Source organism: Semicossyphus pulcher, unplaced genomic scaffold (assembly GCF_022749685.1).
Source record: "Semicossyphus pulcher isolate SPU_LCO1_2020_fin unplaced genomic scaffold, fSemPul1.0.p SCAF_7, whole genome shotgun sequence".
NCBI lineage: Eukaryota > Metazoa > Chordata > Actinopteri > Labriformes > Labridae > Semicossyphus > Semicossyphus pulcher.
Genome location: NW_027211748.1, coordinates 6754025 through 6781559, shown reverse-complemented (window position 1 = coordinate 6781559; position 27535 = coordinate 6754025). Strand labels below are relative to the sequence as shown.

At 40.7% G+C, this 27535-nt stretch overlaps 3 protein-coding genes across 4 annotated transcripts; 2 read left to right on the top strand and 1 right to left on the bottom strand.

The window, feature by feature from the left end:
• Positions 1 to 230: 230 nt before the first annotated feature.
• On the top strand, positions 231 to 3008 carry fbxo36b (F-box protein 36b). Its single transcript, XM_069684192.1, has 4 exons — positions 231 to 326; positions 868 to 976; positions 2069 to 2241; positions 2493 to 3008. The coding sequence occupies exons 1-4, from the start codon at positions 231 to 233 to the stop codon at positions 3006 to 3008; spliced, it is 894 nt and encodes a 297-aa protein (XP_069540293.1).
• grk7a (G protein-coupled receptor kinase 7a) lies at positions 1736 to 15544 on the top strand. Of its 2 annotated transcripts, XM_069684686.1 has the most exons (5): positions 1736 to 1763; positions 9603 to 10207; positions 11590 to 12045; positions 14548 to 14828; positions 15205 to 15544. In XM_069684686.1, exons 2-5 carry the CDS (start codon positions 9611 to 9613, stop codon positions 15542 to 15544), a joined length of 1674 nt encoding a protein of 557 aa, XP_069540787.1. In that variant the 5' UTR covers positions 1736 to 1763; positions 9603 to 9610. The 2 variants fall into 2 exon arrangements, with proteins under 2 accessions (XP_069540787.1, XP_069540786.1); XM_069684685.1 differs by lacking the exon at positions 1736 to 1763 and having other exon boundaries at positions 9611 to 10207.
• A 6286-nt stretch (positions 15545 to 21830) lies between these two features.
• atp1b3a (ATPase Na+/K+ transporting subunit beta 3a) lies at positions 21831 to 26847 on the bottom strand. Its single transcript, XM_069684679.1, has 7 exons — positions 26511 to 26847; positions 25141 to 25269; positions 24729 to 24827; positions 24412 to 24605; positions 24158 to 24208; positions 23520 to 23606; positions 21831 to 23433 (listed from the first exon to the last, which is right to left on the bottom strand). The coding sequence occupies exons 1-7, from the start codon at positions 26620 to 26622 to the stop codon at positions 23266 to 23268; spliced, it is 840 nt and encodes a 279-aa protein (XP_069540780.1). The 5' UTR covers positions 26623 to 26847; the 3' UTR covers positions 21831 to 23265.
• Positions 26848 to 27535: the final 688 nt, after the last annotated feature.

Genomic DNA, 27535 nt, shown 5'->3' with positions numbered 1-27535 from the left:
TAGTAGCTATGCACTACCTCTGTGTATTGTCCAGTTTTGAACCATGCTTATTATTTCACAAACTTGACAAGCATGTCCTGTTCACAATTAATTACGGTGCACGTGTTGTCATTTATATTAATTACGGTTGGTAAAAAAAAAAAAAGGGGGCTTTCTTTCCATGTAATTTGATCTCAACGTCTTCTCCAAATAAGAAAGCGCGGTTGCCATGACACCACAGAAACCTTGTCATGGCGTCCCTTTTAACAGATCCGCTATTTGAAGTCTCTGGAGGGGGTCCTCCACCTAACAAGACTTTTTACCACTTTTCTGTCACCAAGTCAGTTGTAAGTAACAGCATTTACAATATTATGTGCAGAAACGTAATGTTTTTGCTATGAAATGAACTGGGTGATGCTCATTAGCGTTAACTTCTATAAGCGTTGCTAGCTTAAACTACCGTTTGAAATTTAACGGTTGCAAGTTAAAACTGCCAGTAACGCAGAGCTGTAAATGTTAGCTAGCGAAATATTTAACATTTCTATGTACTGCTCGTTGCTTAACGATAGGTTTATTATCGTTTTTGCAACAGAAGACCTATTTAGACTGGTAGAACATGTCGAACAGTTTCAATACTCTAAATCAGTGTTTGTGTAAGGGCTTTGCTGTTAATAAGGAACCAAAGCTTTACTTCTTAAGAAATGCAACTCATTGGCTAACAGTGAAAGTTTGAGACTGTATAGAGTAACTTTTTCCTTATTATATGTAACGTAACAGATTAGTAAACTGTATTTAAGTGTACAAGGTCAAAGAAAAATGCTTTCAAGAAGAAAGCTGCCTGTTTTTCTATTGTATCTTATGTTGATATACTTCAGTGGTTATTTGCAGGTGATATGGAGATGGTGGAAAATATCTCTGAGAACTGTAGACAGGTTCTCCAAGCCTGGGGAGCTGAGGGAGTCTCACCAGGACTTCTTGGATGACGTTCAGCTGCAATGTAAGGAATTCATATTTAAGACTGTGTCTACAGCTGAGCACATGACACACCTCTTTGCAAGTTAATTTCTCCCCCATTTGTCCCCCTCAATTTTGAGAAAGGGGTTAAATGACAACTATTACATTCAACTTTCAACTGTAGAGGCTGATGTTTGAATTACATTTGATAAGTCAAAGCAGGAAAACACAGGTGTAACTAATGAAATAAATGATGGCTGAATTCAATTTAGCTGCTAATGAATAGAATGGAGCCATCGTTAATATTATTAGTAACAGCTGTGCTTCTATGACAAATCACTGTGTTTGCTGCATATAATAATGAGAGTATATAATGGGAAACATTATGTTCTCTCATTATATGTGTTTTAGAGAAGGCATGGTAAAAACAGTAAGAACTGACCTCATTAACTGCACATATTTTGATTTGTTATAGTATGAATAGTAGAATTGAGCCAGCAATTGAGCCAAGCCAGCACGGACAATATCAGGACCCTAGAACTGGTTCACCTTAATTAAATACAGTTGTCTTTAATATGATCAATTATACCTGCTACATTCCAAATGTCTGTTGTGAAAAAATGCCTGCTGCTGCTTTAATCTGTAAATCTTTGCTTGTGTGGCTCTACATTGTATATGGAAGGGGTAATTAAAACAGGAACCACTACACACCAGTTATAACTGCTAATGAGTACTCTCAGAAAAAGCTCTTAACCTTTAGTAGTGCCTCTAGTACTTAGTGCTTAACCACTAAGTACTAGAGGCGCTACTACTGAGCATTTCACAGGTTTGTGTCTATTTTGCAAAATGATGTTTAAAAAGGATAAACACTCTTCATAACTTTGCATAAATATGTTAGATATTTATGTTTGTGTCATAAGGCTTTGATACCGTAAGATTTTATATTCCTTTTTCCTTCCTTCCTATTTTTTAATATTCGCTTTATGTAATATTCGGATAGTAATACACTTCTACAGAAATGCATGCTTTTTTCGAAACTTTGCTTTACACGTTTACTGCGTTGTACTCAGATTACAGCCTGTGAATATTCTGTATGAAAACAAACTGAATGTTTGCATATGTATGACCTTCTCAGGTGAGGTGAGTATGGTTTTTGGTCATCAAATCTTACAGTACACCAAAGCTCTGTGCCAAGGCCATTACGATTATCTGGAGCGCCTGTCTGACGTCTTACTGCTGTGTATAATAAATCATCTAGAACTAGAGGATGTGGGTCAGCTTGGACGAACATCGCGCAGGTTCATGCAGGTAAGTTCTAGAGACACAAAAAAAGAAGTGCTGCTACACTAGCTGTATCCTGAGAAGTGAAACCTCAAGTGTATTATTAAGTTTTCTCCATTGCACAATTTGTCTTCTCTTAGTCCCTCATATGAATACATCATTAGAAATGATCAGTTATTAAATCTAAATGTATATTCTGTTGTTGGTTTTGGATTGCAAATTGTACCAATGTGACAAATCAGGTCTTAAGTTTATTGAGATATTGCTCTGTTCCACAGCTATGCAAGTCAGATGGGTTTTGGGAGCAGGCAGTGCATCGGCACTGCAACACTGTTTCAGCTGAAGTGGCATCTCTGGCGCTTGAGCTGGGCTGGCACAGCATCTTCTTCACCAGCAAGCTTCAGCTGCAAAAGTTGCTCAGTCGCAGGAGGCTGAAGTCAAAGGAGCAACAGGAAGGGCAGGGCTTTGACCCAGATACAAAGGGGGAGGAATCACCTGGTGAAAGCTCAGAGACAGACCAGATATCCTGTCCTGAGCAGGGCTTTCAACCTGGTATTATCCCCGAGCCAAGCTTTGGCACAGAGACTGGCAATGGCTTTGACACCAGCTCTTGCTGTAATGCTGATCCTGACCCTTACCCTGAATCTGACGCTGGCTCTGAATTCGGCTTTCCCTTGTCTAGCCAAATGTTGCAGGACAACAAGAAGTGTGTGGAGGAAACACTGGAACAGAACAATGCACTGAGCAGTGGTGGAGGAGACTTCAGTGCAGAGCCAGAGAAGACACTGAATTAATGCTTACGTCAAATGTTGCGTCCTGTGTTTCAGGCTCACTGTTATATTGATATGCCATACACATTTCTCAACCTTGTATGAGTTGTGTAGTGATTATCAGAATAATTTTCTTTAATCTGCCAAATGTATGTTTTATATTTGTTTCTGTGGTTTCTGTGTTGTCAATCCCCTTTTTTTATCCTTTGTGTGTCCATAGTGCCATGACATTTCTGACCAAGTGTACATTATTAACTACAACAAAAATACATTATAGTTTATAATATTGTCTACTGTAATATACATTTTGTTGCATACAAGTTTTAAGCTGTACATCCAATATAAATGGAATATACAACATGTAGTTCTGCTGTCTGTGGCTTGTTATTCTTAATCTAATTTTAAAAACAACTTCAGTAAATACATGCCACTTTAGGATGGGACTCAACCGTACTAATGGGACAAACACATGGTTAGTAATTCTAAGGTAAGTGTAAGTGCATGCTTAATAATGTTTAATATGAAACTTTCGTAATACTAATATGTGTGCACTGTAATAAGGAAGTAATGATAAGTTATTTTTGTTCCTTTTAGCAAGTGATTCATATTTTACCAGGAACAGGTCATTAAGGAAAAAGTCAATATGCAGAATTTCTAATATTTTTCAGAAATTATCCAATAAATATAATACATTTTGGCTCATTGGTTACGTTACCTTGATTTTAGGGTTATTCAGGAACTGTTTTCCCTGATCTGAACAGGAAGGAAGTGCTCCAGTTCCTATGAGATTGCATTGTGTTATTATCATCTTAGCTAGCAGATGCAATCTCCTCTTCTCCCATCAAACACTGCAGAAAGGAGTTTCACCCCATGCTTACCAGGTACACAAGTTCGATCATGCAGCTACTTTTAGTAAAGAGGAGTTTTGCCTTTAAACAGATAGTATTTTGTTGGGATTAAATTAGTTCAATTAGAGATATTTGTAGTCATTTAAGTACAGTATGCTTTTCCATAGGTCATCAGATAAATGTGTCAGAGTGATACAAGTAAGGGGTTAGCCTAAGTTCCAATTGTAAGTACATTTCAGATCATTTAACTTAATGCACACTTTCTGACCTACTGGAAAGTAGTAGGCTTTTTACCCAGAACATAATATACATTTAATGACATATAAATTGTTCTAATAGATAGGCTCCAGTTGATATCCTGTTTTTATAATAAACAGTTGCCCAAATACACAAAAACATTTATCACTTGCAAGCATTTCCATCTTTTTGACAAGTGTGTCTGTTGCAGTCATATCATGAACTGGATTGAACATGCTGAAGTCCCAGATAGTCCTCATTAGTTTTGATTGTATTATGAGGGCAGTGCACATTGAAAACTGTCCCCTAGGGGGCACAATCTGCTGATGCTGCTGGTACACTCTGTGCTGACCTCGTATTGATATCAGCCACTTCTCTCTTGCTCTGCTTTATTATGGTATGTTTTAACAATCAGCATATTTTTGCTGCAGTAAGTGATTTCTTACTGTCCTGTATGGGTTTTAAAAACAAAATCAAAGTCTCACTGGGAGTTGTGTTTTCTGGGTGTTAGAAATTATTTGAGGTAAGAAACAAACAAAACTGGACTGGACAGTTTCCCTAGATACATACCAGATTTAGCAACTGAGCTGCACTTGTTACTGAGTTGTTTTACTGGCCAGAAAACTGTGAGCTTGAGACAGTTTGAGCAGGGATTAGCCAGAAGTGAGTTGCAGCCACCTGCGCTACTGGCCTGCACTGTAACTCCTTAAAGGGGAAGTTCACCTCTGAGCCTGATTGATGTCGTCTCTGCATGAGACTCTTCAAGTCTTCCTTGTTTCAAGAGAGCAAATGAAAATGGCTTAGCCCTTCATGGTAGATGAATGAATATAGAGGGCCATCTAGAAGTCATGTTCCCTTGCTTCCTGCCACACTAAAGCTTTTAAGTCTGCAACTACTTCTGTCACTGAATTTTCTGGCCTATTGGGTCGACCCAACTGAATCTGGAGTTCCTGATGGCAACCAGATGTGGACGCCATTCTTATTCAGCTTGGACATTTTTTCAGCAACATTTTGGGTTGTAGACAAGCACCAGTAGAGTCCACAAATCTCTGCTGGATTTTAGGTCATAATTGAAATAATTATGGATGAAGCTATAAATCAGGTATTCCTGGAAAACCCTCACAACATGTTTGGGTATTATGTGGAAGCCTTATCCGCTATCTGATCCAACTAACTGCCAGATGGTAATCTGATGATGAACCCATGTCCTTAATTCACGTGAGCGTCTGGAGCATATGACCTCAGATCTGATAAAACATCAACCAAGTAAATCGCTGACCTTTGGCCCACCAAAAACTCACTCACCATTCAATGACAGATCAGGTAGGTCAATCGTTCCAATCAGAGCCCTCATTTTCTGAAAGAGTCCCTCTCTGTTTGACATTGTGAATCTAATTTTCTCTAGATGTAACACATTTCCCAATTCCTTTAGCCACATATCAAATGTTGGGGTCTTCTCAGATTTCCAGAATTGCAGCAGCAGTTTTCTGGCTAGCAGTGTGGATAGAGAGATGGCCTGGACTGAACATACCTATCCGTCACTTTACCTGGTTCGAGATCGAGGAGCCTTTTTTATCAGACAAATAACTCACCATCGGGCTGACATCAAAGGCAGCTGAAGCCCTGGCCAGCCTTTGCACATTGCACCCTATCGTCACCCTTCACCTTTAATGAGGTGAAACAAGGTTGAGATTCCATGTTACCTTTTGGCCTGTGACTATCTCAGTTGTGAGATTCTCTTGGTGACAAAGAGTGCGGTGAGCTCCACCAACAGGCAATATGTGTGCAGCATAATCATTTATATTGATATGTATGGTAATTCACCTTTTGTCAGTATTATTCTGAAGGGATACGAAAGTGTATCTGTACTGCATAGTGGGATATTTAGTTTTCCTAAATGCACTGTTTGCATAAGACTGTTCATCTTCACTTGTTTGGTATTTTTTAGCATCAATTATCCATTCTGCTTATCCTCTGGGAGTTGTCAGGGACTGAAGCAGATTCAAGCTGACAACGGGAGATAGGCAGGGTATGCCCTTGTAAGGTTGTAAATCAATCACAGGACTGACACATAAAGAGAGACAACCATTTACTCTCTCTTTCTTTCTACTGGAAATCAGGGTTCCCAGTTAACCTTGTGTTTTTGGACTGTTGGTGGATACAAGAGTAACCTTGGAAAACCAAGGCTGGAACAGGGAGAACTTGCAAAGACCCCAGTCAGCTAGCAGGTTCGAACTCAGAACCTTCTTGCTGTGAGGTGACCACTTTGCTGCCATATTTGCCAGTATGGTTAGATCTTTTCCCCCTTTTCCTCATTTAAAGTGACATGACAGCGTACCTCTCTTGATGCTGACTGAGAAAGAACAAATACTGTACCTTAAGACACATTGATGTTGTGTTGGTTCTAAACCAGCCTGTGTTTGACTGACCGCCGGGTCAGCCCTACACATGGGTTTATATTTGAGTGAGTGAGTGAGTGAGTGAGTGAGTGATGGTACTTTCAGAGCTGTAGAAAGAGAGAGTTGTGACATCGCAATGGTGGATCATGGAGCATATTGGACCTCCACTGACACGACTCTCTGTCTATATGGCTCTGGATGCTTTGTTCGGGGTGTAAGCGGGGCTGCTCCTCTGCTGCTCCTCCGCTGTCCTCACCTACATCTGCAGCACGCACCTGCTTTAAACACGTTGTCATCGGCCTCATAAGTACAGTCCTTGCAACACATTGGCCACAAAAGCACACTTTGACCTAATGCGGTCAGCCACATACTAGGTTTTGACCTAGTCTTGTTATATTTTAGCTGGTTCTATTTCTGCTTGATATGTAAGCATACCCTGAAAAATCCCTGTTTATTTTAGTCCCACCACCAACTTTTAAATTCCCATTGCTCTACTGGGAATATTTTCAATCCCCCTTGAGAGCTTGAGAGAGCCCATAAGAGGATGGAGTCATACCACGTAAAGACCACGTAGCAGACCATGTGGGGGATAGGCTGAGAATGCTCTGCTCATCTTAACCTTTCTTTCCTCCTGAGGCGAGGCTAATCCTCCCAAGGTTAAAGCAGTAGGCACTCAAAGATCAAACATGATTTAGAAAAACATCAAACTTCTCAAACAGTTTAGAGAAGAAGAGTACAACGAATTTCACTTGTGAATGTATGAACCTCTCCTAGTTTTCTAGAGTCAATAACTCTTTAACTCCTTTGTCACCACTCTCAGAATTAAACCCTTGTTTTTTGTTTTTTTACAGAATTTAGGTCTGGCTTGTACCATACACATTTTGAATATATGCATTGATTGGCAAACAGCACTTAATGATAGTTATCCATCTCAGCAGGAATCCACAATAAAGTGAGTGGGGAAACCCATAGAGTGAGCTTTCAGCTTACCTCTCCCTGCCTTCCCTGACCCAGTGAAAGATGAAACCTGTAACCTCTTTTCATCCACTAAGGAGGCTTATGTTCTTACTTACACTATGATCCATTTACAACATGACTGACATTTGACATTTTGATATTTACAGCAGGTATTTTTAACTGGTAAGATGCTGCTTTCTTTGTAAAATGCATAATTTTAAAATATAGTTTGGTGAAACATCAGTAAGCACTGCTTGTATTCCGATTATTATTTTATATGTAATTAGTCACTCCACTTTTGGAACAAATCCAAATACTTATTCCACTGTGTGGTTGTCCCCCTGGCTTTATAAGTCAGAAGGTCTGAGTCTGGAGCTCTCTGACGGCAAGCAAAGCCCTTGATCTTGCGCGGGGCGCTGAGAGCTTGAGACCATTTGAGAAAGGATTAGCTAATATTATCCAAGAATTAGCCTTCCTCACCGTAGCTGTATTGAAGGTCACAGCAAAAGAAACAAAGGAAATAAAATGCCATGCATAATATAAAATGGATAAAAATTACAATTAAAAAATGAAAGTCAAGTGTTGAATGAATACATATTGTGAATATAGTATTCTATAGCTTATTTATGCAGCCAAACACCAGAATTGTAAAACAATGAGATGCATTGCAGATGGACGTGAAAAGCCAATGTTCATTTAAGCATAATCTGAAAAAAAACTGTGTTTACATAAATAACTTGGATAAGATCTTATTGTCTTGTGTGGGTCGTACACTGCAAAGTATCAAGTGTATCCTCGGAGTGACCTCAGCCCTGTCACTTCATTGAGGTCATAGGCCTAAGGCTTTTTATAAACCACCTGGTAAAAGAAGCACTGGTGATAAATTGATCTGATCCTTTGAGTCTTGCGCTGTTGACTCTTGATTATAAAAACTAATGCTGCACTGTTACTTGGCGTTTGCCTCCTGTAAGAATCTAATCTAAGCTAGAATCTTCAACTACATATTACATGATTTTAAAGGAGCAGTGATGAGTAATAGTTGAATACAATTTAACGATTACTCAGAGAATTTGCTTTAATATAATACATAATTCCAAACATGGCCAATAATCTGTATATAACTATGCTTAACATTTATGCCTTATTTTCAAAAACAATACAACAGAGTTCTCTAGATAGCTCTAATCCACCTGCCCTTAGAAAACAACTCAAATGACATCACTTTGCAAATACTTGAAAAATGAAAATGGACAATATAAGCAATCCAAATTGTAAGCATCTCTATGCGTCCAAATTTGTGTTCACTCACAGTTCAATGTATACTTATGGTCTTAACATTGTATGTGCATGTTGTTATAGCAAGATATGGTGCAAAAAATGTTCAAAGATGCGTTGATTTTATGTTGTTGGTCACTAATCTGATGTAAATTATGAGAGTGACAGATCATGAGGCCAAAAAAGAAGCAGACAGATTAGGAGTAAGCTCTCCAAAGTTCATACTACGTTGAGACTGGGAGGGGGAAAGAGAATAAGGTGAGGATGTGGGGATATTCTGCCATATTGCAGAGCCCTGGTTAACTACAGGGAATGCCTTAGTGAAAATATTTCATCAAAATCTGCTCATGAATCCAAATACAATATTACTTTCTATCCATGTGCTACAAAATCACATGGAAACACTAAACATTTTCTCACAACCTTTATAAAAAGACTCCCTAATCTACTGTGACATTATATTAAGGGATCTTGTTTTTTCCAGAGCATTTCTGCATATTTTTGGGATCTAACAGTGTCTCAGCATTAAATGTAAAGTCAACAGAACCCATAGGACCACTGTTGGAGAGTACTGAACACCAAGAGCAAATATAGAGGGCTACAAAGCCTCTTAGGACAGAGCCCGCTTACGATTCCCTTTCCGTGCACAGCATCCTCGAATAGACCACACAAAGATCCTTAAGCCAAAATCCCTCCCTGGTATTTAATTCTAAATGAGTAATTACTGGGTGTGTCAGTGTGTCTTCGGATTCCAGGTAGGCTGGGTGAAGGAGCTCATTTGCCGGCTGGCTTTGGAGCGAATTGCACTCTCACACTGACACACACATTCTGAAAGACGCTGCACCGGTTGTAAGAGGGCTACTGAAGAACCCAGTCACTTAGGGGGGACAGACCACATACAGCCGCCAAGATGTGTGACATGGGGGGACTGGATAACCTGGTGGCCAATACGGCCTACCTAAAAGCCCAGGGTGGTGATGACAAGGAGATGAAAAAGCGCCGTCGCAGCTTGTCTCTCCCCAAGCCTGAGCAGTGTTCTTCAACACGAGCTTCCCTTGACAAGGACTTTACATCGGTTTGTGAAAGGCAGCCTATTGGCAAAAAGTTTTTCCGTGACTTCCTGGCAAGCAACAAAGATTTCAAGCTGGCTGCTGATTTCCTGGATGAGCTGTATGACTGGGATCTAGCTGAAGGTGCAGTGAAAGACAAGGCTCGCCAAAACATCCTCAACAAGTATTGCAAGGCTGATTCCAAAAACTTCCTAAACTTCCTTACTGGGGAGCCTGCTGAAAAATGCAAGTCTGTGACAGATGCCACCTTCGAGGAGGTGATGAAATCCAAAGTCCAGGAGGGCGTACGAAATTATCTCAAAGACAAACCCTTCACAGATTACCAGGCCAGTCCATTCTTTGATAAATTCCTCCAGTGGAAAGAGTATGAGAAACAGCCCATCAGTGACAAATACTTCTATGAGTTCAGAACCCTGGGAAAAGGAGGCTTCGGAGAGGTAAGCATGCAAACTGATCAGCAACTTTATAAACCTCTTTTGAAATATGCGTTAGGGCAAATAACTATGATAGTGTTATAAATTTCAAAAACCTTACCTTTATTTTTTTTATGTATTAACAATTTGTGATGAAATATGCATTTTATAGTTTATGGGATTGTTATGATCATACTACAGTAGATTATTACAGTGCATTGTCAGTGTCATTCCATTATTGAAAGAACTCTAAGCTACAGAGGTGCATTTGCTTTAAAGTATAAGAAAGGATATTCTAGGACAAGAGCTCATACCTTACATAATCATGAGGATTTACCTGGTTTCAAGGTGACCATGAATTATGTGGCATATAACCATACCTCTTGAACTTAAGAAAAATATGTCTTATGTCTCATAATGTAACGTACAAAGCCAGAATGCTGGAGGTAGTGATCTTAGTTTAGTAGAACTGGAAAGTTGCTATAATTGTTCAAACGTGTTCATGCCCATCTCTCCTCTAGAACATACACAAGGATGACAGTAGACAGAGTGCGTTGTCATAGTAATAGTTTTAAGATTGATAATGAGAAATGTCTAAATAAAATCTGCTATCCTGTCATTTATAGGCTGATAGTGTTAGATGCACAGAGGACCCACAAATGACCCCTGAGGAACCTCATTACCGAGTCAAGATTTTAGCAGCATACTTAAATATTCAACCCAATGTAATGCCTGTTATGTAGACTAATAAGTCAAAAGGAATATATAAAGCAGTTTAGACATTAAAAAAGACTGCTTTTATAACTTAGCCTAAATCTTGTTAGTTTAGTTAGTTAGTTATAGTTTTGTGTATATACTATAAAATACTATAAAACTGTTTTCTTTTAAAGCAGCACATACAGTGGTTTAGAGTTAGAGATATCATACCCAACCAAATCCATTTTAAACTGCAGATAGTACTTTCTTACCACAATGCTGTGGACAAACCTAATCCTGAATGAGTGATTCTATGTCAGTGTCAGCTTTGAGAGAAATTGTGAAATTAGACAAACCCCTCTCTGCTGCTGTAAAAGACATTATTTAAGCACATATCAATTGTGATATCATTGAATTGTGAAATTCATTTTTTTCTGTTCAATTAAATTAATATAAAAGCAGCGACCCTTTTATATATGCAGCTTTCTTGAGGGAAACTTTTATTTCCGTTACATTTTCATACCGGCGTATTTCAGTGTTGTGAACAGTAAAGTTATTCCTCTTCTGCCTAGAGATCTGTATGTCAGCCTTGTACCAATAGTCCATGCTTTGGGATTTGGGAAATAGATTTATATTATTCAAAAGAGAACTAATTGAACATTAGCCATAGAAAAGTCCTTCTTTTAAACAAATAATCTGTTTTTACCCAGGTATGCGCTGTTCAGGTGAAGAACACAGGCCAGATGTATGCCTGCAAAAAGTTGTGTAAAAAACGACTGAAGAAGAAGGGTGGTGAGAAGATGGCCCTGTTGGAGAAGAAGATCTTGGAAAAGGTTAACAGCTTGTTTCTGGTCAACCTGGGATACGCTTATGACACCAAGACCCACTTGTGCCTTGTCATGACCCTGATGAATGGAGGAGATCTCAAGTATCACATTTACAACATGGGCTATGATGGCAAGGGTGTGGATAAGGGCATTGAGATGAAGCGCGTCATCCACTACACAGCGCAGATCACTACCGGCATTCTGCATCTGCATGCCATGGATATCATATACCGTGATATGAAGCCAGAGAATGTGTTGCTGGATAGCCAAGGCCAGTGCCGACTTTCAGATTTGGGTTTGGCCATAGAGCTTGTTCCAGAGAAGACAGTCACCCAGATGGTGAGTAGATGTCTGCAAAACAGTGTTATTGTTGTTGAAATTGACAATGCCTCTTCACTCTTCAAACACAATCAGATGTGCACTAAGTACACCAAGTTGCACTCTACCAGCCATAATGATGCTGTTTAAATAAGAGAACCTAGCTGTGTGATGTCAAAATATTGTTTTACATCATGGTGACAGATGTCCACCCTCAAGTGTCTTTTCATCTATTATTCAATCTCTCTGAGGTTGCATGCAACAAAGGGCAGGCAATGATCAACAAAATGATGGTCAAGTGCTCATCCACATTAGACACACATACTCAAAGACAAACTGCAACGCAGAAAAGAAATACAAAAAGACCCAGCAGTTATACCTGGTGTACATGTTCCCTCTCTCTGTGTTCACTTGTCTAAAGATGAGGATCTGAGCTCAGGCTTTTGAACAGGCTGTCAATGTTGGTGGGGTTTTTACTTTAAATCCGGACAGGGATTACTACTTAAAGATCTGTGCAATGAGAGTCTCTGACTCCATTATATAACTCAATTGATCCTTTAGCAGTCAGATTATAGCATGGCCATTTATAGGCCACCTTTTTGTACAGGGGCTATGTCGAAGACCTTGGAGATCCACCGCTCTTTAGTATAGCAGCCAGTAAATGTAAGAAAATGTCCCTAAGCAACATGGTTGCAGAGGTTTAGTTATTTCTTCAGAGACGTTAGCTTGAGAGAGACGCCTTTGCTGTGTTGCAGTTTCTTCCCACAACACATTAAGAAGCCTGTTGCCTGTAGTTCTCCTTCTTGACTTGAGATTAGTTATTCAGATACCATGACATCATTGAGTTCAGCCTGTTGTTACACCACATTGGCTTCATGGGGGGGTTATTGCATCTAAGTGAGGATCACGATTGCTGGTCAGATCAATCGCTGAGCTTTAAAAAGGTGTCAGGTGACGACAGGAAAGATGTATTATACAGATGGAGCATGACCACAACCATATGAAATTACAGATACAAGAATGACCTAGCGTACCTAACAATATTTTCAAATATTTTTCTTTTTTTGTCTTAAAATACCAAAAGTATTCTACATCCCACTGCACTAACCTATGGATGACCTATGGAAATTAAAAATTGTAAAAGAATTTCCTTTTCAGGGTTTCTTTGAGACTTACTTGCAGTAGCAAAGAGTAAGCTCTCAGTTCCATGAAAGTCCAGTAAGCTCATTATCCAGTACTCTGATGCTCCTCAGCCAGCCAAAATGACTGGGCTAACCTCCTACAGGCAAGGCTGGCTTTGGTCCCCTAATCCTCTTAGTGGCATTACACAAGTCTGTCCCTGATTAGATTGACAGATCCAGGTAAAAACCTATGTTGAATATATTCAGACATGTTGTGACTTTAACTGGGTTGACAAATGAAATATGTCCCTTGTTTGAACTAATATCAGATTAATTTAGGTGATCATTTTGTAACATTTGTGATACCTAACAGAGTATGCAGGTTCTTTATTTGTAATGTTTAAACCAATTACCTAAAGATACACACATTACAGATCGACAAAATATGGTTTCAAAAAGCCAGTGGGGAAAGTTGAACTAATGTAGAAGCTTGATAGATTTGCATGCTAGGTCACATGGGAGTATTGGGAAAATTCTGCCTAATTGTGGTCAAATGTGCTGAGTTTTATTTCTTCACTAATCGGTCTGTAGGGTCGAACCAGGGTCATCTGTGCCAAAGTCGTGTCACAGAAAGTAAAGGACAGATCTTTAGGTACCAAACATGTAGTGCTCAAACTCTGTGATGCAAAAAGAAAAAAAAGTATTGATTTATGTATTCATATTTTTATATATTACTGTAACACCAACAGAAGTTGTAAAAGCTTATGAAATGTTGCAGCCTCCTACACAGCACTTCATCTTTGCTAGAATATGCTAAAAGGTAATTCTTAAGGACCTTGGCTAGTTTGCACTGCGTGTGCTTTGATAATAAATTAGGCATGGCTACGTGTAGTCCGGATGTTACGTGTATCTGCTGGTTGCACTAGCTTCCAGAAATGGCCAGCCTTTATATAAGAGCCTGGACAACTCTGTCAGTGTGTAGACATACATGACTCTTGACAGGTAGTAGGCTTAGCATTAGGATTAAGCTGCTGGTCTGAGGCTTCAGTTTAGGTCACAGAGGGTTGGGAGCGGAGCAGCAGGGAGAGAGTGAGCAAGAGAGCGAAAGGTGAAAGTTACACAGACAGTGACAGAAAGAGAACATGGTGACTGCTGGGTTAAAGCTTTTAGTAAACCAGGCAACTGACCTTCAAGTTGTTTTTTCCGGCCTGTCCTTCCACAAACATATTGTTAACGTTAACATTGTTCATGAAATTGTACTATGACATAAATCCATACATTTCGTTGCACTGTACATTTAATGTACACAATGCTTTCTAACAAGTTAAAAAATGTTAAGTAAAAGACTTTATCAACATACCTCATATTCAGTCTTCCCCCTTCCCTTCTCTCTCTCCTCCAGGCTGGTACTGGAGCGTACATGGCCCCTGAGCTCCTGAACAAAACTCCCTACAGGACATCAGTGGACTGGTGGGCCTTGGGCTGCAGTATCTACGAGATGGTGGCTGGCTACACACCTTTCAAAGGCCCTGACAGCAAGAAGGAGAAGGTGGAGAAAGAGGAGGTACAGCGTCGCATTCTCAATGAGGAACCCAAGTGGGAGCACAAGTGCTTTGATGCTCCCACCAAGGACATCATCCAGCAGTTCCTCAAGAAGAAAATTGAAGAGCGCCTGGGCATGAAGTAAGAGCTGCCTCTATACTTTGAAGCTATATGCAAACCACTTGCTGTTAAGTGGCTGCACAGCGTGAAATCAATATCTTTGCAAAATGTTGTGACATTTTTTTGGTTAATTGGAATTTATAAAAAAATGTTAGAAATTTTACCTGAAATCAGTTCTATAATAGGTAATTTATTGGCACTGCTGCCATGGATGTTGTGGAACTGAGATTACAGAAACATACTTGTTAAGAATAAACCAGTTGAGTCAGGGCAACACCAAACTGAGAAAACCTTAACTGCAACAAAAGTATTGCAAGAACCCATGCAGCCATTTTCCTTTATTTCACGAAGTCTGACATTGTAGTTTTTTTTAACACTGTCGTTGCCTGCTCTTTAGGAACAGCATGGAAGATCCCAGGAAGCACGAGTGGTTCAAGTCCATTAACTTCCCCCGTCTGGAGGCCGGGCTGGTGGATCCTCCATGGGTGCCCAAGCCCAATGTTGTCTACGCCAAGGACACCGGCGACATCGCCGAGTTCTCAGAGATCAAAGGCATCGAGTTTGACGCCAAGGACGACAAATTCTTCAAGGAGTTTAGCACAGGCGCTGTGGCCATTCAGTGGCAGCAGGAGATGGTTGACACTGGACTTTTTGACGAGCTTAATGATCCCAACAGGAAAGAGGGTGGAGGAGACCCTGATGATGAAAAGAAGTCCGGCACGTGTATATTGCTGTGAGAGACCATATGTTTGATATCATTTACCAATTTTAAAACTCAATTTGTTTGTCTTCTCGGTCAGATGCACATTAACATTGATGTAAAAGATGAGTGGAAAGAGGCGAGCATCATCAGGAGCATCTATGTCGAGATAGATGTACAATCCCTCTCTTGTAAGGATGCTCACGGTTTAGAGATCTGCTGCTTTCGAGGCAAGGTTCAGTAATACATTGAGGACGTGATGATGATTTTAAACATCATCTCTTTGGTTCACAGCTTCTCTTGTAAATACACGTATGTAGTAATGTTGTAGACTTGCAACCATGATGACCAAAAATGACAGCTAGGAGTAATTTTACAAACTTTTTATTAAGGAGTGTTACATTAGTAAGTTTAAGGCCCTTGTACCAGAAATAAAATATTACTTTATGAAGAAAATATCTAATTATTTAAGAAGGACTACCCTCCATCTTATTCCCTTTAATGATGCCATGATAAGGTCTCACTGTTTCTACAGGAGTGCTTTTTAAGCACAGAGATAGATCTAGTTAAACATTACATGCTGTGATCCGAAACCGATCACTACTTTAACATCCAGGCGCTTTTATCTTCCCCCAAAGATTTTAGTTTTATATGAGCTAGAAAAAGCAACTGTTGCTTCTGTATTTATTGTATATAAAGAAATCTATCTATGCACAGAGAGGAAGGCAAAGATATTTAAAATGTAGTATTTATTTAAAAGAAAATGAAGAAAACTGAACACCTCTTCACTGAGTCCCTCTACTGTTGGTGCTATGAGGCTCAACTTAGTGAGAACTCTGTAGCCCTGGGATGCTGGGAGAGAGATGAGTGCAGAAATAGCAGTTACCTGCTGCATATGAAGGAGGAACATTTTAGAGGAGTTGGGCGTTGAGGATTCCTGTACCAGGAACATGTAGGTTGCCCTGTTCACGACCCTGAAACACTGTGAAACTTCAGGGCTCCTTTCTTAGTTTGAGATCAAAGTAAATAACTCAAACTAGCCAGATCCTGAAAAAAAACACCACCACTGCTGTGGGCGTTAAGTTGAGCATAGAGATTTGGTTAGTTCAAAAGAAAGTCCTTGTTATTTTTGTTTACTTGTCTCAGGGTAATTATATGATTAAGTTTTTGAATTTCCAGATGTTGGGCAGAGTTGAGTTTTTACAGTTAATGTTGATAAAATATATGACACATGTACTTGTAAATATAACATGGGAGGAATTGCTACAATAGGAATGTCAGATGTAAAGCAGAAATTTCTCTGAGTGTTGAATCATTTGAATAAATTAAAATATGTCTTTTGAAATCTGTGTCTCTTCTGTGACTATTTGTCTCAATACATTTGTTGTAGCCTGGAGGCTTTAAGGGTGCATCTACCACCGGCGTCAGAGAATTGTGCAATGTTATGGATGTTCTTTGGACTATATATAACCTCAGAGAAAGTGCTGCTGAGGACTGTGGAGTAAAACCTAAAAATATCAGCTGCATTAATCCTTTCCAGGATGCTGACTACAGCCAGGCTGTGCTCCAGGCTGCCGCAAATTGGCAAGTTCAACTCTTAGCTGATAAGGCGATAACCAGTGTTATCCTTGCGCCTTCTTTGCTTAAATCAGCTTCAAATCCCCCTCCAGGTTTTGAAGCGTCTCAATGTTACTGCTAAGTGACAGGTTAAAGCAGGAAACAGCAGCTAAAAACCTTACGTCAACATGTTTTGACATTTGGTTTTTATCTTTTAGAAGTAATCATGTGTGAATGAAATTAAAGGATGGATCTAAAAATCAGCCAGTTGCCCTTGAATGCAAAGAAAAGAGTGCTTTTTTGTGTAAATCTTTTCAAAATAAGAGTGGCATGCATTAAAGTACAAACCCATAAAAAATAGGTACACTTATTAATGAGAGTCAAAGCTCAGCCTTTCAGTTGTAAGTATTTCTGACATTCACAATATTCCACAGCCCAAAAGGCAGACAGAAAATGATCTTTCATGTGTTTTCTTTTGTTTCCAACAGCACTTGTTTACAGCGCTGCAACTCAAGGACAGTAGGAGTTTAGAAGACACTAAGGTGGATTCGTTCTCCAGCTAAACCCCGAGAGATTATCTGACATACAGCAGGACTCGGGGACAGGCGACTGCTGACAGTGAAGGACAGAGCTGCTACTAGTGCTGCTGCCTCAGGGCACTGTGGGAGCTGGATAGATGGAGGTGAAATCAGAGCCGATAGGTGTGATCTCACTTCTTCTTAACCTGACCTGATGTTTTCTGACTTATGGGCTCAGTTACAGGTGCATTAATGCACACAATGATTCGCCTTTTTTTTTTTTATAAAGTCGAGGTGAAATGAAAAATGTCATTTTAATCCTTTTAGATCACATCCCAGGTAATATTGTGCATCTATTTGACAATATAGGCAAAAAAATAATACAGAAAATCCATTTCTTCGTATTCTTATATCAAAAGCCGATCATTTTTTCTTCCTGTAAAACAAAATATCACGTGTGCTTACGTTAGCTAGGACCAACCAATTTCAACCAATCAATCTGCAACATTTAGCCGCAGAGCACCAAGAACGCTCGGTCAGTTAGCTAGCTACTGCGCTGTGGAGAACGTCTGTCTACGCCCACTTCTCAACGATCAAATCAAATCCCTCTAATGATATGTCCCGCCTGCACGTCCTGTTTCACTCGGAAATATGTCACGATACGGAAGCTAGATACTCTGGAAATGCTGTTTCAGCTCGACTTTAAGGAAATAATAATCAAAATAATTAGAAATACAACTTTCAGGCAGGTATACCTGGTTCCACACACCTGACACAAATCCATATGATCTCTTATCCGGGTCATTGAGAAGCCAAGAGCATCGCTTTAGGCTTAAACAGATGGTTTTAAACGATTAGAAATAGAACAAGGATCTACAGCAGCTACCCACTAAGCTCTGCAGCAGCTATGAACTGATGTTATGTAAAGATAGGCACTTTTAATTATGTGGGTTTGTTGGCATCGATTTGTCTGGTTAGAAAAACCTCAAGATGCAGACATTGCTAATGTAAAATGCCACACTGACCTCCTCAGGCCCTGTGGCAGCCTTATGTGTGAGCCACAGTGTTAATAACAGCCCGGCCTACCTGCATCGTTTCTGTCTCCCTCATGTGGCTGCAGATTTGTGCTACAGTGATGGCGAGGATGGGATGAGATAAAAGCTGAGCATGACACAATCTCACTCTGCCTGCACCGTCTCTCTCCACTGTCAGGTATGAAAGCACATCAACAATATACTCAAATAAACTGTTCTCAACAGAAATACAGAGGCACTTTTACTTCTTTCAATTATACTCTACTTTATACTTCTACTCCACAACATTTCAGAGAACCAGTTTGTACTTTTTACTGGACTATATTTATCTGTACTATAGTTACATTAAAATGTAAGTTTTAACAGTAAACAACACAAACATGCAGTCCGAGTGCCCGCAGATAATCACAGCTGTGATGATATTCAGTACAACATCATGACCTAGAGTGTGATATTACTTTTATACAACAGTTGTACAAGTGGCAAATAGTAGTAAACAGTATTAATCAACAACAGCTGCAGTAACTCAACTAGTTCCACAACTTAACTGAAACTGGACTCTTGTTGCCAAGCAACCCAAACATTCTCCTGCACTCTGTGTCTGCAGGTTACCACAGATCAGCTGTTTGTTATCATGTACATTTATCTGTTTTAATTTATCATCAACCATTGAAATAAGAGTCTGCTGTGTGATTCAGAGGAACCAGCTTGATCAGTGTAGACATACACGCCCTGCTGTGATGTTAATTAACAGTATTCTGAACACCTGGAAAAGGCGTAATGATACACAGAGTGAAAAGTTCCAGTGATGTTGTTCTCTATATCAGCACTCATGAAATGCCTCTCATCCAATCAGATTACTCAATCTGAACTAACTGTTGTATAAAATAATATATAAGTCACAGAAGCATTTCTTTACATCATGACCAGTAATTTAACTTTTTATTACAACAACCCAGAAGTGGAAGAAGACTCAGGAGGCTGTGATGGCTTTTGTTGAAGTAGTTTATAGATATTGATAAAGGAGGAATGACACCAACAGTACACATGGAGGTGCAGTGTAATGCCAATGACTACTCCTCAAGCTCAGAAAAGGTTATGTCACTCTATGATATACCATATATAGCTGTCCCCTTACAGGTCTCTTATCATATCCTGAGTTGTCTTGGAAATGGCTTTCCCTATCAGTGCAGCTGTGGTGTCTTCATCACACAGTGACTGAATTTATGGTGAGGAATGTGCAAGGTTACTCTGCTCCTGGAGAGGCCTGTGACCCTAAGCCTGACCTTGAAGGCCTCAGCCTTATCCTACCCTTGGGAGCCAAGAAATTCCACCACAGAACCCCCCCCCCCCCCCCCCCCCCCTTTTAACATGAGATCAACACTAACGACCATCAAATGACATGAGATATATATTTAGGGTAAACTCCCAAAACCAAGTCACCACAAACCAAATCTGTGAAATCCCTTAAAGAAACAGGTCTCACCCAGAACCTCTACAGCATATGACCTACAAGTGCCCTTAAGACCAAGAGAGGCCAAGAGAGGCAAAAAGATCCCTTTAACAGTGGAAGTGTTTTAGGAGCTATTGATAGAGGTCACAGGTCACACACACATACTGACAAGAGGCCAAAAATCCTACTTCCTTTTAGACAAGATCTGGAACAAAAAGGCCCCTTTGCGCTAGCTACTCTATCCAGACAGAACAAAAAGTAAAACGTCTGATGGCAAAGGAGGAAAAAACCTGTGATTTTATCATTATTCATCTTTATCATGCAGTTTATATAGAAGATTGTTTTGAAACAGAAGATTATATTGTAACCCCCATTACAATTTATTTCCCTCCTTTTCAGTGCCAAGCTGAGTTCGAGGTATGCTGTCTCTCTCTTGAGCCCATGTATTGTACATACAGTTGACGGCTCACTACCTTGGAGATGTTACAAGCACATACGTTAACAAGGTAGTGAGACGTCCTTTAACTATTTGTTAACACAAAACCTGTAATTTATAAGTTTAACACAAAGCAGAATAAACCTTACAGTTATAATCTCGAAGTTCTCAGTTTCGTTCTACTTGGTGGCACCTTATGGCGATAAAAAGCAATTACTGGCGTATTCGTCCAAGATAACCAGACATCTACAGTTTGCTCCCTTTGTTACGGTTGTAACTCTTGATTTTCCTCGCTGACGGTCGCTTTCCTTTTTAGACTGTTTGCCTTCATCTGAGTGTCCAATTTGTTTCTTTTTCTTTGGATTTTCACTTATTGTTGAAGTTGTATCTGTAGTCATCGATCTTTTCTTTGTTTGTTCAGCCATAATAGATTACTGTTTACTTGCAACACTTGCAGAGACCAGAAAAGCAGCCGCTTAGCTCCGCCTACCCTCTCTGGCAGACCAACCACTGCTGGGTGATGGAAAACGCGTCACTAACTGGGTGCTGCTAGTGATTTTTCTCCGTGAATGTCGCCACAGACACCCAGTCTGTAATAATACGATACACTGCAAATGCAAAGGCTCTCATCAGTGGTCCATAGGCTCAATCACCGTTGTGTTACCTCATTCAGCGATAGATTACTTGACGTTGAAAAAGCATTTGATGAAGACTAAATGAGAAAAGCCGACCTGTAATCTTTACTGAAATCATCCATATCACTTTCAGAAACCTCTGTGTGTCATAAAACACATCATCATCATCATCTGGTAAACCTGGAGGAGTCCAACCCGTCAAGGACCCAAAATATCTCATCTGCATTGAGTTAGTATCATTCATAACCTGACGCGCTTGAACCACAGATTTACTGTTACACCTGAGGACAGAATCACCAGACATGATCCTTAAAGTAGTGTGGTTAGCAGAGCGATCACAACAGTGATTAAGAATTGAACTATATTCTATATTTTCAGCTGTATTTTCTTTATCAATGTAGGATATTAAATGTAGGACTTTTTTTGGCTTTATTCGATAGGACAGCTGAAGAGAGACAGGAAATGTGGAGAGGAGTGAGTCGGGGGATGACATGCACCAAATCATCTGCAGGCCGGGAGTCCAACCTGCGATCGGTGCGTCGAGGACTGCAGCCTCTGTAGACTTTTACTCGTTATGGACTATTTCTGCTTTGATGTTCTGGTATTTAAGTATACGAATGTGATACTTCTTCAACTACAGCCTGAATTAAGAAAGAATCAAAACACAGACAGGATAAAAAAAAAAATCTCTTTTTTTTTTTCTTCAAAATCACTTTTATTTCACAATTTATTTCATCAGGTCTTAAGGCACCCTGAAGAGATGTTACAAGTTGTTCTTTCAAATGCGGGTTCCTTTTAAGACTGTGTAAACATAGCTTTGAATAAGATAATTTCCTGTAAATCTTTGCTTAAATTATTTCTTTACAGTGCACAGACATTGTGTTTTGTGACAAAAATACAGTGTGAATTAAGTAAATATGGTAGATAGTGTATATATATATACATTGAAGAGTAATAGATTGGCAGACAATCAGATCAACAGGCTGAAGAAGAGAGAAAAACTAACAAACAATCTTTGAGACCCAGATAGATATACAGATCACGTATAAGATATACAGTACATAGTTACAGTGAACTTTTTATTTTACGCTTCCCCAGCGCCTCTCCGCCTTCAGAGCGATTTATACACTGTACCTTCTGTGTGTGTGTGTGTGTGTGTGCATGTGTTTGTGTTTGTGTGTGTCTCCTCAGCCACCATCACTACGCAGCACCCCGCGAGGTGGAGCGAGACAACCTCTCTAGTCCTGGACGGCTCACCCACATGTCGACTATTGCAGTGGAGAGGTGAGTAAAGACAGGAAGACGGGCAGACAGACGGACATGCAGACAGACAGACAGACGGCACAAGACTGTTGTTGTGGCTACCAAACCACAACACAAAGATCTATCTATAATTTCCCTAAATATGGTTCACAATGTATTTATATGTAGAAAGGGACTTTGTAGTTGGCATTTCATATACAGGGATACAGTGGCTATACTTGATTATCAAGGTACGTTCCTATGAAGTCTTTGTGATGTGATAATGTGAATACTCTGGAGATGTGTTGGAAATGTTCTACCTTCTCACTTGTACTATACAGCAAGATAAAAATCCTCTTGACAGCGGCGATAAAACAGTCGTTCGTACAGTTTGGGAGAGATGAAAACGACACTCTCTTCCCGACAGCAGGAAGATCTAAAAACCATGAAAAAAAAAAAGACGTATCTGCAGTTACACAACAGCTCCAAATGGCTTGGTTGCAATGGCTATAAGTTATCTAATCACATCAATGCTAAAAAACAAAACAAAACGTATTGAAGAATGAGCAGTGCATCGGGTGAATGAAAGGATGGATGGGGTCAGGAGCAGAGCCTGTGTGATGTTCTCGGGATCTTTGAGGAGGTCAGCAAGGAATCATGAAGGAAAGAAAGGTCAGAAATGTCATCAAAGCAACATTCGATATCTGCATCTAACTGGCTCTCGACTCATCTGCATCAAACTGTTTGGCCAAATCCCCTGAAAATGCCACCTTAGTGACGTATTTGACACTTCCTTCCCTTTTTTATTATTTTAAACACAAATCCTTAGCAAACGTTGGCAGCCTCTGCATTGGGGTTCTCCCTCTTTACCGTCCGGCTTCCGTTACTCGACAACCTTGATCCTGAAGGTGACGCGGCCCAGGAACTTGTCCCTTTCGTTGTTGTTGAGGAGGTTGGAGCCCTCTACCCTGCACTCCACCGTCAGCTCCTTGTTGTAGTCCTCCTTGGTGAGCAGCAGCTTCACGGCCACCAGGGGCTGCACGTAATTCTCCTGCATCAGAAAAGGAGACGCCTGTCAATAACACATCCACGTGAGGATGTAAGCAGACGTAATCCGACTGCTGGATAATTACTTACATGGATTCTCTTGCCGTAGTAAGGGAAATACATCTTATCAATACGCCCCTCACTGGGGAAATACTGCATCTGAATTGGGTTTTCTTTCTGCAAAAGGAAAGAACGTTAGTCAGTATAAGTTACACAAAACAATAAAATGCATTTTATTTTGTTGAATTAACTGCAAATGAGACATTTTTTCCAACATCACATAAGACAGGACACGAAAAAAATGAGAGTCTTTGACCCTAAGTTGTGAGCGAAGAGATTTAAATGACATGACGTGTTCTGCTTAAACCTGCTAAAGGACATATGTGGCTGAAAATTACACCTTAAGACAACTTAAAATGGCACTATAATGGGTTTAGAGGCACCTGCATAATGACCTGTTACATAATAAAATGTGTTAACACTCCTACTGGCCTTATTATCCTGATAATTTACATATTATCTTACCCTAAAGCCGTCAGTGACAGCATGCAGAAAGAAATCGGACACAAAAACAAAGAAAAAGGAAGGAAGAAATGAAATCAACAGAAAGAAAATATTCAGACAGTTATGATCACCAGTGCTATTTTTATGAGAGAAATGAAAAGAAAACACAATACACATACAGGCAAGTCGCACATGTAGAGAACAGAGTGGAAAAATATGTTTACTTTTACTGTGCAGTTGATGTAAGGGTCTCCGGGGGGCTTCAGGCCAATAATCTGGGAGGTGAGGGAAACAGGAGAGGGTGAGATGGCTGCGTGTGCGGAGCCAAAGCTGGAAATTAATCAACTTAATCTTTTATTTTGGGAACTGTCAGCAAGAGACTAAAGGCATGGAGATTAGACGCTGTCAGGGAAGGAAGAAGAGGTTGAAAAGCAGATGAAATTGTACGTTTGCAAAGCAGTTTTTGAGCGTTTTTTACCCGGTTCAATTTGAGCAGCACGCAGGGCCGTCCCTCAGAATATCCAAAGTTGGTGTCGGAGAGGCCGGAGCAGAGACTCAAGAAGCCCCTCTTGAAGCGACAAGCCTTCTTAATCACGTCCTGGGGCTCGTCCTGCATGAAATAATCTCCCCGAGGGCAGTCCAGGTTCCTCTCCTGCTCTGTATCATTATAGCCTGAGAAAGAGAAGAGATGCATTCTGATAAATGGAATGAGTCATTGGAAAAAGATCCAGGAAGAGAAAAGTGGCATCTGTGTTAATATTAATTTATCTTCCTATCAGGGAGGGGTGCACTTACTCTGCAGGAAGGACTCCAGGTGCTTGACGTAATCAGCATACTTCAGTGGCTCGGATTTGTTGAAAATGATGTCAAGTGAGTGTGGACGTATCACCAACCCTGGCAGAAACACATAAAACAACGTAAACATGGAGTAAAGTAGGAAACAATCCCAACAGGAGAAGCTAATGCACGTCCAGCATCGGTATTTATCTCCGATTACAGCCGGACAGAAAACATCCCTGTGCTGCTGATATCACTCAGGAAGAGACTTTCAAAATAGATCGATGCAAAAAGCAGCTGTAATGTTGCACATTATTGTGACTGCAGCTCATTGGTGCGAGTATGAATAATGAATGCTACAAAGAGAAGTTACAGCAGCTAAAAGCTCCTGTTTTCCTCCCCCCTGTTCTGTGAGTGGAGAGACACTAACCTGGACTGGGAACGCGGTCTCGGTACTTCGGCACGTTGTCGTCCAGAGTGAGCAGCAGCACCCACATGGTAAGTGCGAACATACCGGCAAGGAAGCAGTAGAAAACCAGGTAGAAGAGGAGGATGAGGGCTGGAGGAAGATGGAGGAAATGGAATAGAAAGAGAAAGGAGACATAATGAGAGAAAAAGGCGTAAAACTGGGTCATGTATAATTAACTACGAGCTTTAACCACACATGAGCTCAGACAAATGACTTGTGATTTCCTCTGAAGAAAGCTGTCATTTGAATGCACAATCCCTTTGAGAGAAACCATTTTGGATCAGGGGGGAAATGCTACTCATGCTAACAAATCTGAGGCCATTTTTCACTCAAATCACAAAAGACTTCAGGATGCGCTGCAGTGCCAAAACATCTGAAACCTCATTTGTTTAACTCGGGATGAGGAGGAAAAGAGATCCACAGTGAAGGAAACATCTGACTCAAAATGGTTCACCACCATCCAGCATGCACAGCTCGGATGCCCTCTAAGTTGACAGTGAGGGGGGAGAGAAAAAAGGGAAGGACCCCTCAGCTTCCTGCTGTACATCCCCCCTTCCTCTCATTCCTCTCCAACAGTATCCCACAATGCACCTGCCTAGTGCGTGAAAGCGAGAGAAAGAGGAGAGAGGGGAATCCCATTTGACCTTGACAGGCATGCTAATGTGGGCGGCCATGCAACTGCAATGGAGCATCCCACTGCACAGCAGCACAGGGGCCCAGGCAGCCTGACAGCACCGCGCAAGCCTATAGGCGCCGGCTGCTGGAGGGAGGGTGGGTGCTGTGTTACTACCTCACTGTGGAAATAACGGGGGAAGCATTACATAAAAAAATGTACGGCCTGATGAGCCATAGATTCAGCTCAGGAATGCTGTAGCACACTCCTCATGGAGGATTAGGTAATGGGGGGTTTTTATCAGCAGCTGGGGTCTGCACTGTGAATAATCCTGATAATCCTGTTTGTTCAGGTGATAAATATGATTCAAATTAAATCCCTGATGTTTCATTGATCATCACCTGCTTGGATATTTCTGCATATGCAGCAAAGAGAGGCTGGAGCACACCTTTCCTAGCATCATTCATCTTCCTCTTGGTACAGGCTTCTCCTTTACACCTTCAAGTAGGCCTATGATGGCTCCTCGCTCATATAATATCTATTTGGCTGTCATTGTAACACATCCATACACAGAAATATAAAGCAGGCTACATATTTAAGAGAAACACGTCTCTTAAAGAAAAGGAATGGCAAACAGAAGACGAAACATTGGGTGAAATCAGCGTGAATGTCAAAGCACACCCACTGATTGACTGCTGTATAAAACGGGGGTTCTTACCCCAGCTGCTGGCCGTGCGACCCATCACCTCCCCGGTCCTCGGGTTGTAGATGGAGTCCTTCCAGCTGGACGCGTTCTCCTTGCTGTCCACTTTATCCTCGGTGCTCGCCATGGTGATGCCTTTTCTTTTCTTTTTTTCTTTATTTGTTGGTTGTTTTTTTTGTTTTGGTCCCAAAATGTGCGCTCTCTTCTTCTCCCTTTAAAAAAATGCAGAAAAGGGGGCAGCGGGCGATGTGGTGAGGCAGGCGAAGAAGAAGCCGGCGAGGCGGCGGTGAGTGGAGTGGGCGGTGTAGAGAGAGAAAGAGAGAGAAAGAGAGAGAGAGGGGGGAGAGCAGAAGGAGAGAGATGCTCTGGTGGAACAAAAAATCGAGAAGGGGAAGGTGAGGAAAGAAAAAAAAATCAGTGACGTGCACACAAGCCCCGCCGTTGCAGCTGATGCAGTGCGAGCAGATGGATGTACATTGGCCAATGACGGAACGACGCACAGAGACGCACCGTTACGCGCACAAATTATAAATAGAGCGCACAATATCTCTCTTATCATCAATTATATTATACTGGCTCCGAGCGTAACGGAACAGGCCGGGGTCTCCATTTTACATGCAGGGTTTACAGGCTGTAGGAACCTTCAGGAAACACAACCAAAACGCCAAAATATGACCCCCCCCCCCTCCAAAGAAACAAAGGGGTTTGGGGCCTCAATGTGCGCCTCTGGTGCTTTACAGCTAACCTTCGGGTCTACTGAAATGATCTTCTTCTATGGTGTAACAACATCTTCATACAACATCCTGATTCATTACAGGTTCTCCAAGGCTCCTGTTCGTCGAGTCACCAAACCAATAACCAATCCTGTATCCTGTATCCTGTAGGCTACGGTGTATTTTAATGGATGCTCTGCACTCTACAGAGAGCACACATACACACTCACACCCACACACATACTTGTACATATATATATAAGTACATAAATGCCGGTGATCAGCATATCTAAAGCCCAGGAGGATGCTATTTGTGACTGACTGGTT

Bases quoted from the DNA above. Each gene is read 5' to 3' on its own strand.
- fbxo36b (XM_069684192.1), top strand. From the start codon at position 231: ATGGCGTCCCTTTTAACAGATCCGCTATTTGAAGTCTCTGGAGGGGGT. The intron at 327-867 runs GTAAGTAACAGC...GGTTATTTGCAG, and splicing joins TTTCTGTCACCAAGTCAGTT to GTGATATGGAGATGGTGGAA. The intron at 977-2,068 runs GTAAGGAATTCA...TGACCTTCTCAG, and splicing joins GGATGACGTTCAGCTGCAAT to GTGAGGTGAGTATGGTTTTT.
- grk7a (XM_069684686.1), top strand. From the start codon at position 9,611: ATGTGTGACATGGGGGGACTGGATAACCTGGTGGCCAATACGGCCTAC. The intron at 12,046-14,547 runs GTGAGTAGATGT...TCTCTCCTCCAG, and splicing joins AGAAGACAGTCACCCAGATG to GCTGGTACTGGAGCGTACAT. The intron at 14,829-15,204 runs GTAAGAGCTGCC...CCTGCTCTTTAG, and splicing joins GAAGAGCGCCTGGGCATGAA to GAACAGCATGGAAGATCCCA.
- atp1b3a (XM_069684679.1), bottom strand. From the start codon at position 26,622: ATGGCGAGCACCGAGGATAAAGTGGACAGCAAGGAGAACGCGTCCAGC. The intron at 24,209-24,411 runs GTAAAAAACGCT...CTCACCTCCCAG, and splicing joins TGCTGCTCAAATTGAACCGG to ATTATTGGCCTGAAGCCCCC. The intron at 23,434-23,519 runs GTAAGTAATTAT...TTTCTGATGCAG, and splicing joins ACTACGGCAAGAGAATCCAT to GAGAATTACGTGCAGCCCCT.